General features: G+C 44.0%; 1 protein-coding gene across 1 annotated transcript in view; it reads left to right on the top strand.

Annotated features, from left to right (window-relative positions):
* LOC103773077 (anthrax toxin receptor 1-like) overlaps positions 1-12,592 on the top strand; it is a gene marked incomplete at its 3' end in the record, with an annotated part of 58,177 nt that overhangs the window by 14,976 nt on the left and 30,609 nt on the right. The window contains exons 6-10 of the mRNA XM_008940431.1: positions 433-514; positions 1,710-1,743; positions 3,297-3,376; positions 5,128-5,196; positions 6,780-6,860. Of these exons, the coding sequence (XP_008938679.1) occupies positions 433-514; positions 1,710-1,743; positions 3,297-3,376; positions 5,128-5,196; positions 6,780-6,860 (346 nt within the window). The remainder of the gene's footprint in view (positions 1-432; positions 515-1,709; positions 1,744-3,296; positions 3,377-5,127; positions 5,197-6,779; positions 6,861-12,592) is intronic.

Raw genomic sequence — 12,592 nt, 5'->3', positions numbered from 1 at the left:
CCTGAACCAGGCAGCTCTGGGGAGTGCACTCCACAGACAGACACTCCTGACTCCCTGCCAGTGGTCCTGGCTTTTATCCCCAAGCAGACCCCTGACCTTTGTCAGCTCCCTGCGGGACCCCTGGGGCTCATTTCCCTTCTGGCTCTCCCTGCAGGGCCGGCCGCACCCTGGGGGGAAGCTCTAAGGCAAACTCACCCTCTGGATGAAGGGCTGTGGGAATCACCCCTATGTCAACCTTAATTCAGGGGCTTGGGGTTCAAACCCCAGCATTTCAAAGGCATCTACCCAGACATCACCTTAGCCTACATAAACATTGGGTTAACTCTCCTTTTCCCCTCTCTGTATCTGGTTCAGCTATGCATGTCTTCACCTGGATATCAGCTCCAAATAAACTTGACCTTGGATCTAACAATGCATCTGCATTCATTTCAGGGAGCAGATACGCCAGGGTCTGGAAGAGCTGCAGAAAGTCCTTCCAGGAGGTGACACATACATGCACGAAGGATTTGAAAGGGTAACTAGCTGCATGTACCTCTAACCTGTGTCTGGGTGCTCCTCAGGAAAGATTAAACAAACTAATCTGTTTAGCAATTCTCTAGTAGGTAAGTGAGGCTATTTCCCTTTAATGGAATGGGTACACTGAAGTGTGCACACTCTGTGGGAGCTGGTACAAGGGAGCTGCAAATCCTCCTACTTACCCTTCTTTTTGCCTTCACCTTTTAGGGGGGGGAGCTGCCTTTTCAGCTTGGGACAAAGCAGAAGGGTTTGACATTGCAATCTCACTTGGAACCATGTTTATGCAGGGTAGAAAGCTGTTTAGAGTTCTGCATGGGTGCTGTAGTGGTTTGTTGGAGTTGAGTGAGGGCTGACTGAGGCCATGACTCTGCCCTGTTCTCACTGCTGGACAAACAATGCAGCACAGAAGTTACTGACTGCTCTGGTCTTCTCCTTATGTATATTTTACAAGCTCAGGAGTTTCTCCAAGCCTGAACTCCTGATTCCCTTCCCACTTCTGCACTGCACATACATTTAGAGGACTGTGGAACTGTCTGCCCATTGAAAATGCATGTGAACACATGGCAGACATTCAGGTGACCCGACAGAGATGCTAGCTCTTGATTAGGAGTCTAGAACCAAATCCCAGAGTTTGGTGACTTCAGAAACTTTGCATGAGAAGTCAACAAAACTAAATTTAAGATTAGAAATTAAATTCATAAGCCAGATACGTTCAGGGTGGCCTACTTTTAAATTTGGTGCATACTGAAGTGTTTGCCCTTCTACCTTGCAGAATACACTTGTGCATAGAGACAAAAGCACAAGAACATCTCTCTGCAGCTGGTTTGTTTGCAATTAGAGTAGTTGATCTAGAGGTGTGGGAGAATATTTAGCAATGGACCTGGGATGTTTCTCAAGGAGGAAGGTGAAGGTGATCTGCAGATAGCAGAATTGTGAGGGGCTACATTATTGTTGGCCAACAGCCTTAGGGTTGGTTTGTCTCAGTTATGCTTTAGATTGGACCTTGAAGTAATGCAGCCAAAACCAGAGGCAAGAAACAGGTTGTATGAAGCAGGTATCTCTGAAAGCAGAGTTTATGTGCAGACTACAAACCTGACATCCTCACTGTCATCTTATCTTTCTTTCTGGTGCTTGTGTAGATGCCCACAAAGTATAATTCATTTATTGCTAATAATCTTCTGATTTAATTTCAGGCAAGTGAACAGATTTACTATGAAAATGTTCACGGTGAGAGACTTTCTTGATCCATTGAATGTTTCTGGTTTTTTTTTTTATCTTTCTTTTTGACTGATAATTTTAATAGATTTGAAATAAAACTTCACATCTGGAACAGGCGGGGTTGGGCGGTGGGGAGGGGTGGTTCCTACCTTTACAGGAATGCAGTGCTATTCAGAGTAGTTATTCCTGAAAAGGAACAAGAACAGGTGGAACTTGAAGGATACAGAGCTGGAATGAATGTGTTTCAGGCCAAAAGTGAGAAGCCAGGATGTCTGAAGGTGCCTACTCTTACCAAAACTATCTGGTACCTCATTTTGTTCTTTTTGCTTGAGGACTCGGGTGACCACTTCTCCTTTCTTCTGAAATATGTATGTGGAGATGCTGTTAGGTAAAAGGTGGTTTTTTTTCAATAAGCAGTTATTAAATCCATTAGTAAGTGCAGAGAGTTGCAAAAATGTTTGTCCTTTCCTTTCTTGTAATTAATGTAAAAACTTGTGTACTACAAAGCCTGAAGTAGAAATTTAAACATTGCTTCTTGGAAACCAAAAGACAGGCAGCCAGCTATACAAAGCCCAGTCCTAGCAGGTTGGCAGGGCCACCCAGGAGTAAAATGAAGTAATGGCCAAATCCACATAGCTTTGGGACCCACCTGTAAAATATGACTACAGCAGAATGGAACAGATAGCTAGAACAATTCAATTTGGGATGGATTGTGTTTTTACATGCTGATAGACATATTACATATAAGCAGTTTGCCACCATGTGAAGAAGCAGTGGACAACTAGGTCCTCAAGTCTGAATATCAGCCTGTGTGTTTTGTCTGTATTAGTTCTCTGTGTTTATCCTTGCTCCACTGGAAGGAGGGTTTATACCACCTGCAATAGGTCCAAAGGCTCCTGCAGCAGTCAATGGAGGCAGAAGGGCACCTCTGAAGGTCATTTGGGTCCCTGGGTTTGTACAAGGGGTGCTTGCTGTTCTCCATTTCCTACAGAAAGACACTTGAGTTAGGCATCTGCAACATGAGTGACCCTGCATGTTGCTTATTGTTTGTCAAGCACTTGACTTCCTTGTTGACATCATTTTAAATTGGGGATTGGATTTATAAGTGGCACTTATAAAATTAGGTATCAGATCTCTGCTGTGCAGTAATTGAAGAAGCTGCCTGATTGGACTTTTGCCTCTTCAGAACAGCTTGTTAAAGGCACAGCTACCTGTAACGACAGGAAAATGCCCTAGATGGTTGAAGAAATATAAAGATTGATAATTCACACGCCTTGATATATTTAGCCTTTATCTTTCCATAACAATGTCTGTGCAAGAAGTGCATGCAGAGCACTTTCAGTTACAAAACTGGTATTGAAGGCAGGTGCCTGAGTGGGAAAAATGTGTGGAAATTCATGTCTTCTAAAAACTGGCTGGCTGGGGGGAGGTAAGGACATGGGCTTAACATCCACTGCTTCTGGCCCTTTAAGTGTGCTAACAGGTCACTGGCAGGATGTTTTCTAGGCTAGTTTAACAAACACAACTCAAAACCAAAGGACTAAAGAAATTTGTATGTTTAGGTTACAGAACTGCAAGTGTCATCATTGCATTGACAGATGGAGAACTCCATGAAGACCTCTTTTTCTACTCTGAGAGGGAGGTAAGTGTCTCATACATATTTATCCAGGGAGAAAGTGAAATGTCTTGGCTAGCTGCTTGGAAGGCAAAAGATAGGGAAAACCTTTATCCCTGGTAACAAAACTTCCCTTTGGTGCTCTCTAGACATGAATCTTAAAGATAAACATTAATGGCAGCAATGCTTCTGACTCATCAAAACTGAGACTGTTCATGGGAAGGGAGGAAGGCTTCAACTTCCTGTTAAAAAAAGAACTCAGAGGAGGGAATAGTTCACAGCTGAAAAGTTTCAGTATTTACTGGATTATTCTGGGAAATCCTTGAATCTTATCACTTTGATTTTCTTCTTTCACAGAAGTAAAGACCTCAGAAGGAGATGACTGTCTTATAATCTTCTGTCACATCAGAAAGCCTTTCAGATGATCAAATCCCAAATTTCCACAAATGTTTCCAAGACTCAAGCATGTATTCTGAACACCCCCATTAAATCACCACATTATGCAAAATGTTAGGTAAACAGTAGGTTGAGCACTTGAAAACTTTGCTGCATAGTGTTCCTACTGATGTCCTTTTGACAGTCATCTCCAGAGAGATGAACCAATTTTCACTTGTCAGTCAAACAAATTAAGACGACTTAAGCTTGGAAGATGGTATTGTTACATGAATGTGCTACAGATGGAATTTTTCCTTTCAATCTGTCCAAAGTGCAGCTTTAAATCAAATAACAACAAAAAGAATGATTTTGTAGAAGAAAAGCAACATTGCTAGAGCACAAGCAAATATAATGAGTCTAGAGCTCCCCTCCTTATTGTTAATTTCTTTTTCTTCCTTTCTGAAATCAAACATTTTCAAGAAAAACAAGTTTGTTGATAGAGGTGAATGAACAAGTTGAGAGGTCTGAAAGTGTTATATTTGTTTAGGTTTGGGGAGGAAAAATTAGTGAGCTGGTAGAACAGAGATCCTGAACTCAGCTCTTACTCTGTCAGTTGTTTGAGCTTGAGATTCTCAGTGTAAAACTAGACTGATGCTTTTGTTATGAAACTTTTTGCTATTGAACAATTTTGAACTACCACATTTTTCTGATCTAATCTGACTTGCTACCATGTTTTCTGGGAATGGATTTTTTATTAGGAGTTCCTGTTCTAATGAAATACAATTCAATGACTTAATTCACACTTAGATAGGCAAGAGCATTTAGAACAGTTTCTTTTTGAATAATACATGCAACTTCATCTGCATGTCAGTGAAATACCCTGGAAAAATCAAACCTGTGGATGTTCTCCTTTTATTAGTTTGAGATGCTGGATAACCAATGGGAGGGCTAGAGTTTTGTAGCAGTTGGAATGAAAAGTCTCCTCACCTGTGTGTGTTGTGAGTCCAAGCACATGTGTCTGAAATTAGAAAATACAAAAATGTTTTAAGTTACTATTATACTAGGATGGGTCCTGAATGATGAAAAGAAAGTGGTTTTAGTCTGTCTTACATCTGTTGGACAAACAAATTTTAGGAAGTTGGAGTAGCTAGGAAGGTGAGCTAATTAGGCTTTCAGAACACACTAAATACCTTGGGTTTTGCTTTACTAAACCAACAACAGCTGCTCTAGTAGCAGATAAAACCTGTTTCTGCAGAATCAGGGAGGCAAACTTTTAAAGCTCTTATCTGACAAGCCCCCCATTGCTTGTTTTCAGATAAAGACTAAATTTATTATTAAGACTGCTCAGAAACCTGCATCCCATCACGTTTGCATTCATGCCATCCTGCCTTTCCTCCTTGCAGGCTAATCGGTCACGGGACCTGGGAGCAACAGTCTATTGTGTTGGTGTGAAAGACTTCAATGAGACCCAGGTGAGTGAGGCACCTCTGTCTACACGGGGACTTGGCAAGGGTCACAATGAACACATGCACACAGTCCTGAACCACTTTCTCAAGACTTCTCAAGTGATCTTCCTCTCCTTCAGCTGACTGACTGATAGTCTCAAGTGACTGCCTGAAGTGTCTTGGTCTGGGTGTTGGATTTAAGCCCCTTTTTTTCTCTAACACGAGTGAAACACTGATACAGCCCTTAAGTGGTGCACTGACATAGTTATTGACTAGAGCTTTCTAACAAAGCTTCAAACACCAATTCAAAAAAGAGTCAAAATAATCTTGGTTTAGAACAACCTCCTTTGAATCAAAACCAGAGACTAGTGTAACCCAGAGTAAGTCATACAAAAAGCAAGGAAGGAATAGAAATGGCAAAGAGACTAGGGCTGAAGTATCAGCCCTCGAAGACAGCTGCTACTTGAAGTCCTTTAGGTGCTGAAGAAATTGTCTGGAATTAGATGACTGTGCCTGAAGTCCCAGTGTGCACTAGGAGGAAGACTATGAGGAATGAGTAGAGGAAACTGTAAACATGCTGGTTTGCAGAAGATGCTGTATCTTGGCCAACAAGCAGTAAGCTGCTTGTCTCCCCTTCTCAGAGCAGGCAGGAGAAGGTTGCCTGGAGCGTTTCTCTGGATGCAAACCAGGAGGTTGGCAGTTTGGTGTTTTGCTTGAGAAGTGGGAGTTCTGAGTGACTGGAGCTGGGAAGGTGGAGCCCATGGGGTTTAGGGAGGAATGTGTGGCTAGTCTGCTGCCTCGGATTTGGAAGGCTGCAGGAAACGCCAGAGGCCTGCTGGGCTGGTGCTGCCTCTGCCATGGGAGAGAATTACTATAACAAACGTTGGCCTTGCAGCACTAAAACTTGATTCTGCTCCAGCAGATGCATGGAGAACTCATTACTTCTGAACTGGGATTATATTTTTGCCTTAACCCTTAGCATGCTAGTGACAAGTGAAGCTGTGTGTAGCCTTTTATGGGTGATGCCCTGGTTCCCCTTACCGTACCACCCCCTCATGAACGGCCATATTCCTCATCATGTAGGCTTCCAAATGCTTTTTTTGCTCCCTTCCCCCCACACCTTGGAAAATTTATCCTGTTACTGCTCCCTGCTTTCTTTTTGTTGGCTCTCTAATGGTTGAGCCTAGGACAAACAGTCAAATCCCTGCCCTGACAGGAAAGGTGAATCAGGGCTGTATCTCCAGATGGCGTAAAATTTGCATTAGTCTTCTCTATATGTGACAATACTGAACCATTTTGATCAGTTCCCTGGTTTAAATGATGTATGTGCTGAAGTGTTTTCCTTCATTAGTGGCCTGTCACGTTGGTGCTGTGGCCTATTTTGGTTGTGGAGTCACTGTGCTGGGTGATTTACAACCATGTGGGACACAGTAGTTGCAATATAAAGATCATTAAGGCCTGGGCACTGGTGAAAGCCACATTCTGTCTTGTCTTCATAGTTAAGGGAAGCCTTTTCTGATTGAGTCTGGAGAAGACTTAATTTGCTGCCTGCTGGCTAATCCATCTCATTCTTTGCATTTCTGTTCTGTTTCCCTTTACCGCTCTGTCAGCTGGCTAGAATCGCCGACAGCAAAGATCATGTCTTTCCAGTGAATGATGGTTTTGAAGCCCTGCAGGGGATCATAGACTCTGTAAGTATTTTTAATTGTGTGTTTGCACGTGTGCATGTTCGTTTGTGTTTGCTTGCACAGTTGAAGGTTTAGTTTTCCTGCGTTCACAAGGACCTGCTGACCACTAATAAATCACTTAAATGTTTAGTCCAAAGAAACTGGCCTTTGTTTGTACTAGTATTGCTACTTCAGGGTAGAGTTCATCAATAGGACACAATACAGGAAGATCTGAGCCCAAATATTATCTTTGTATGTCTCTCTCCTTGAATGGGAAGTGGCTGACTGAATGGACTGGGCACATGGTGACATTTTGTAAGAGAGCTGCCACAGACAGGGACAGCAGAGCTGTGTTGGAGCACATTCTGTATGAAGGATTAGGGCACTCTTGGATCTCCTCCATCTCTCTGCTAGTTTTGCATCCTTTCTGTCCTGAGGGATGTGCTGAACTGCTCACCTGTCACGGTTTAGGGTCAGGGCTGCCCCCAGACCTGTAACAGATGCTCTGTTAACAACTCTCCCCCTCACAGTGAAAGAGAAAGGGAATAAGGTAGAGACATTTATCAATTAGAAAAGTAAAAGAGCTTTAGTGAAAATAATAATAATAAAAATGGAATATATACAAATAGATACAAAACCAGTATTGAACCCAACTGCCCCCAATGGCAGTATGTCACCATCACCCCTAATGCTGTGGAGCAGGCCCTGGGGAAAAGTCCCAGGCTGGACTCATCAGCAGACAGCAACTGGGTACAGGAGCTGGATTCTGGAGCTCAGTTCAGGAACATATGGCTCGGGATCAAAGGAAGAATGGATGGAGTCCTCCTCAGATGCCAACCATTGCAGAAGAAGCAAAAGAGGGGAAGGAGCTCAACCCTTGTGATCCTTGAGATTTATACTGAATATGAGGGATATGGGATGGAATACCTCACTGGTCAGCTTAGGGTCACCTGTCCTGTCCTCTGCTCCCTGCAGGTATGGCTTTTACTTTCTGCCCCCCCTCAGTGTGGTACACAGGATTTAGCAGTGACCTTAGTCTGCATACCAATCCTTGGTGGTAACTCTAAACATGGAGTGGGACCACTGCTAGAAGCAGACACTGTCTGTGAAGATAAGCTGCTAACTTCAGACAGTGCAGTTAGCTAGAAGAGCTTTAGCTGAAAAGTAAAATCACTGAACAGAATCAGTTCGGTTCTACCCCAAACCAGAACATCACCTCTTTAGACTGGGGGACAGGATCCTGCAATGTGTGCCAAAATCCTCCAAACTCTGCTTTCTGCATCTGGCCTCCTGACAAGTGGGTTATTTTTTTTTTTTTCACCTCCAGATCTAGGTTTCCTGATTCAGACTGATACATTCCTGGCATTTCCTTTAGGGGCTGGATGCAGGATATCAGATCTGGCTTTTTCTTGAGCAGATGGGACAGACACTAGCAGCTCAGCTGAGAGAGGCACAGAGATAAATTCCTTTCTTATAGCTTGCCTACAAGTCATTCAAATGGCTCTATGGTCCTTAGTGGGAAATATGGATGAGGCATCCCTATTTTCTAGCTCTAAAACCTTGGACAGCCTCATACTGTCTCACCAAAGACCAATGCTTCCCCTGACTGAGTAGGAAATGCAATATGTCAGAGGGTGTGGGTGCCATTTGCATTGTAAGTGTAAAATGTGTTCACTAGGAAACAGTAGCTTTTCAGGTAACTTTCAGTATATTTCTATTCCTTTTGTCCAGTCATATCCCATACCTGTTCTAAGCAGATTGCTTCCCGTGGCTATAAGGAAGGAGGGGTAATCTTTTTAATGACATGTTTTATTCATTTTGGTATAGACTTTTTCAGTGCTAAAACAGATGAAATATCCGACTCGAAGCTAGGGAGGGTGGGTTTGCCAGGGGGGTCTCAGGTTTCTGTGTTTACAGTAGTACACAATATTCTGACCATGTAGTACCAAAAAAACTGTTTCCTCAGCCCAGGCTCAGTTTTCTCTAGTGCTCTCACATGGAGGTGGAATACAATCCCTTGCTTATTGGTTTCCCTGGCACTCTCCAAGTGTGGGGCTACTGCCTCAATTCTCTTGGACAATCAGGTGTTGCATGTCATTTAAGAAAGCAACAAACCAAGGGAAAAAAACCCACCCTAGTTTGCTCCCCAGCCCTGCATTCCCTGTGCAGCTGTTTTTGATGAACTCCAGCAGCTGTTCTGACTCCCTTCCCAGTTACACTGAAGAAAATGGGAAGACTTCAGCCTTCAGGAACCCAGTAAGGAACTGCTTCAGCTGACTGGTGCAAGATTTACCAGCCACAGAAAGGAGGATTACAGGGAAGTGTCACTGTACAGTAATGAATCAGTGACCTGATCACCTGCATTTGAGTGATTGCAGTAGGTTGAGTAGAAATGAGGTGTGTCCATGAGGAATGGCAAGAAGGACGTTAGTCACTGTGCAGAATAACAAAGGATCTGTAGACTCCTGTCCTAAGAGTTGTTCTAGAGAAGATGCTCAGCCCTGTGCAGAGGGGACTGTTTCAGCTGCTAGCTGCTGGTTGATATAACAGGGGGGTGAAGGATAAAATGGTGAGCTTGGGGGGATCGGTGTTTGAAATCCCCACAGAGATGTGAAGACCTGGGTTTGTTCTGATCTGCAGTCATTCAGTGGGGCTGGCCCTGTGTTGCTTCGGAGGTGGCCCGACGCTTCCCTTGTCCTGGGGTGTGGGTCCTTTTCAGCCCTCTGTGTGTGCAGAGGCAGTAGACTTAGACCTCCCTCTGGAATGAGAAAGAGGGTGGGAGCTGGGAGTGGTGGAGCTTGAAGCTGGCCTCTGCTGGGCCTCTCTATCTGCTTAGCAAAGATATTCAGGGTGGTGGGTCTGCAAATGTTGTGGTGCACCTGCCCTTCCTTTCCTGTGGGAGCCAGCAAGGTTTGGGTCAGCAGCTGCAAGATCTGCTCAGTAGTTTCGGGGAAGAACCGTCTCCAGCTAAACATCATCCAGCTATTCAGGCTCTGCTTTGGATGCTGTGCTTAAATTGGCTGAAAACAGTCCCATGCTGAAGTCATGTTTTAAAACATGGTTCTCTGTGGGAGCTGAAGGTCTTTGGTGCACTGTAGATTTCAATCCTTTCTCTCCTGTGAGTTTCAATGAAACATTCTGTATAGCACATCAGTTGCTTTTTCTCCCCCAATGTGAAAAAAAAACTTCTAAAACTTCAGCTTTTCTCACATTTAATGGGAATTTTGATTTTGTTAGGAGGGGAAAATGTGGTAGAGAAACAGATATCTGATTTATACAAGCTGGGAAACAGAGGGAATGAATTTATTAAATTTTCCTTTGCTGTGAAAAATTTCTGCAGATCATAACCTGTCAATTAAAAGCAAATCATAGAATCATAGAATGATTTGGGTTGGAAGCGACCTTAAAGATCACCTCATTCCAACCCCCCTACCATGGCAGGAACACCTCCTGCTAGACCAGGTTGTGGAAAGCCCTGTCCAAATAGAGCAACTCTTAGAAGGAAAGCCTGAAGCTCAACTTCACCTACTGCTCAGTACATCTTTGTTAGGAGTCCTGGAGGCAGCGGACCATGAAGCAACATGAAAGTCAAGATAGGATCCTGTCATTGCTTTGCTTTGAGCCTTCAACAGACACTGACTGAAAGAGCAGTCTCGTGGAACACGAATACTCTCTGACCCTTGCCATGTGTTCAAGAGTGGTACTAGAGATGTAATCACGGGTCCCTTAGAAAGGACTCTGAGTGAGCTGCAGGAAGCCTCATGAAGCAGTTGTGATGTGTAAGAAATGAAGTAGTATAAACTAGTTTGTGGGACTGGCTCCTATCTGTATCAATTGTACAAATGATTTGCCCTTTTATTTTCTGTGTACTCCCTTTTGAACATCTTGCCATGGTGTCCACCTGCCCTCAGTATTTTTCAGGTCTTGCCTCAGCTCTGAGAATGGATATGGCAGTTCAGTGTTCTCCTTTACCCCAAGAAATTTTAGCTTGGAACTATACTGTCTCCAAATGCTTCCGTTAGACAAAGGTTTTCTGGGGGAAGCTGCAGTGCTGGATATGTGTAGCACGGTAACTTTTGTGAGAGCCTGATGTCAGCATCTAACAGACAAAGCAAGAGAGATGCAGGTGCTTTGATGCACTCATCCTGAGCGAGCTGTGCAAGCTTCACTGGCTGACAGATAAACTCTCTGTTCCCTGGTGCAGGGAAAGGGGCTGAGACTCCACGAATGGGGGGAGAGGTGAGAGAAAGTTACTTCCTTAGAAAGATACATCCTGTATGTGCAAAACCTCCAGTGTGCACAAAATGTCCAGTCCCACTGTCTGCCTTACTGCTGAGGTGCAGCCTGAGCTGTCCACAGACGCTGCCTGGGGTCAGCAAGCTGCTGCAGCCTGGAAGGAGGGTGAGGATCTCCAGAGACTGAGGGTGGGAGCTCCACACAGGTATTCTGAGTCTGTCTCCTGTCAGACCCAGACTTTCTACACAGGCCAAAGAGATAGTCAGCCACAGGAGTCTCAGCTGTATAGTGTTTCTTGTTACTTTTAGTGGTGTATGATCACACTTCTTTCTTCCCCCAAATGCATCTTTAAAAAGGACTTAAATATATTTATTTTACTTAGCTCATGCAGGTATTACTGGCCAGGAAACACTTCATAAATAAATTACTGCTCTGTAATTGGCAACAGACTTTGTTATTTAATAATATGATAGAGCTTGATGCTGAGTACGTAGCCTCAGACTGTGGGTCATTCACACCAGCACTGAGTAGGCAATAACCTTCTATTAAACTTCACCATCCTGCTTGTTAATTAGAGTTTCCAAATTTGAAAAAAAAAAATAAAAATTGTAAGAAATATGCAGCTGCTGCCATGAAGTAATCTGTCTGTATGCTTGTGGACAAGAATACCAGAGGAAAGCTTCCAGCAGCTGCAGAATTTCTCTCCCCTTCTTCCCTTTGTTTCTCAAGTGCCCAGGTGACCTGCAGAGCCCCTCCTGGCTCTTGGCCTCTAGCACATTGGCTGGCAGAAAGCTAAATTAGTCACAGGTAGTGCTCCACATGGTTCTGTCCCAGCAGAGAGAACTGTGACAAATACAGCATGCATTGCTGTAATATACATGTCAACAAATAGTAACAAGAGATCCTCCCAGGAGCCTGTGTGAGGCTGGAGCATAGAGTTCCACAGGACACCCACCTGGGAGCCTCAGCTCGGTCACTGAGCGAGTGCTGCTGAAGACAGGGGGTTGCTTCTCACCAAGAGTAAGCACGTGCTTCAAATACTTTCCTGCATGGTTGCTGGGGCAAGCTGCCTTGAGGCCTGCAGTCAGTTACCAAACAGCCCAGCCCTGTTTGCAGTTCTCCTGCAGCATGAGGATGTGGAGCCAGTTCCTCCATGTGGTGTGCAGGCTCAGCTGGGATTCCATCACCATCGTGCACGTTATCGTGCCCTCCTGGGGAGCCAGCCTGCAGTGAACCCAGTGCACCTACAGCCCACACAATGCTGTGCAGTCCCTGGGGAATAAGAGAACAGAAGAGCTGATGAAATCTTCTACAATGAATATGTTTAAGTCCTTTTTGAATTTTTTTTTTTTTGTTTGGTTTGGGTTTTGTTGTTGTTGTTGAAGACACATAAAGGAATTCTTTTGCAGTGTTACTGCTGCCTGATTTTCACCTTAAGCTAGGGTGGGTGCTTGGAGCATTGGAAACTTAGGATTCTTCTAAATCAAAATAAATATTACAGTTGGCACTGCAGAGAGCCA

This window comes from Merops nubicus, unplaced genomic scaffold, assembly GCF_000691845.1.
Source record: "Merops nubicus isolate BGI_N331 unplaced genomic scaffold, ASM69184v1 scaffold9105, whole genome shotgun sequence".
Taxonomy (NCBI): Eukaryota; Metazoa; Chordata; class Aves; order Coraciiformes; family Meropidae; genus Merops; species Merops nubicus.
Note: the sequence above shows the minus strand (reverse complement) of the source record. Positions and strands in the feature narration are given on the sequence as shown.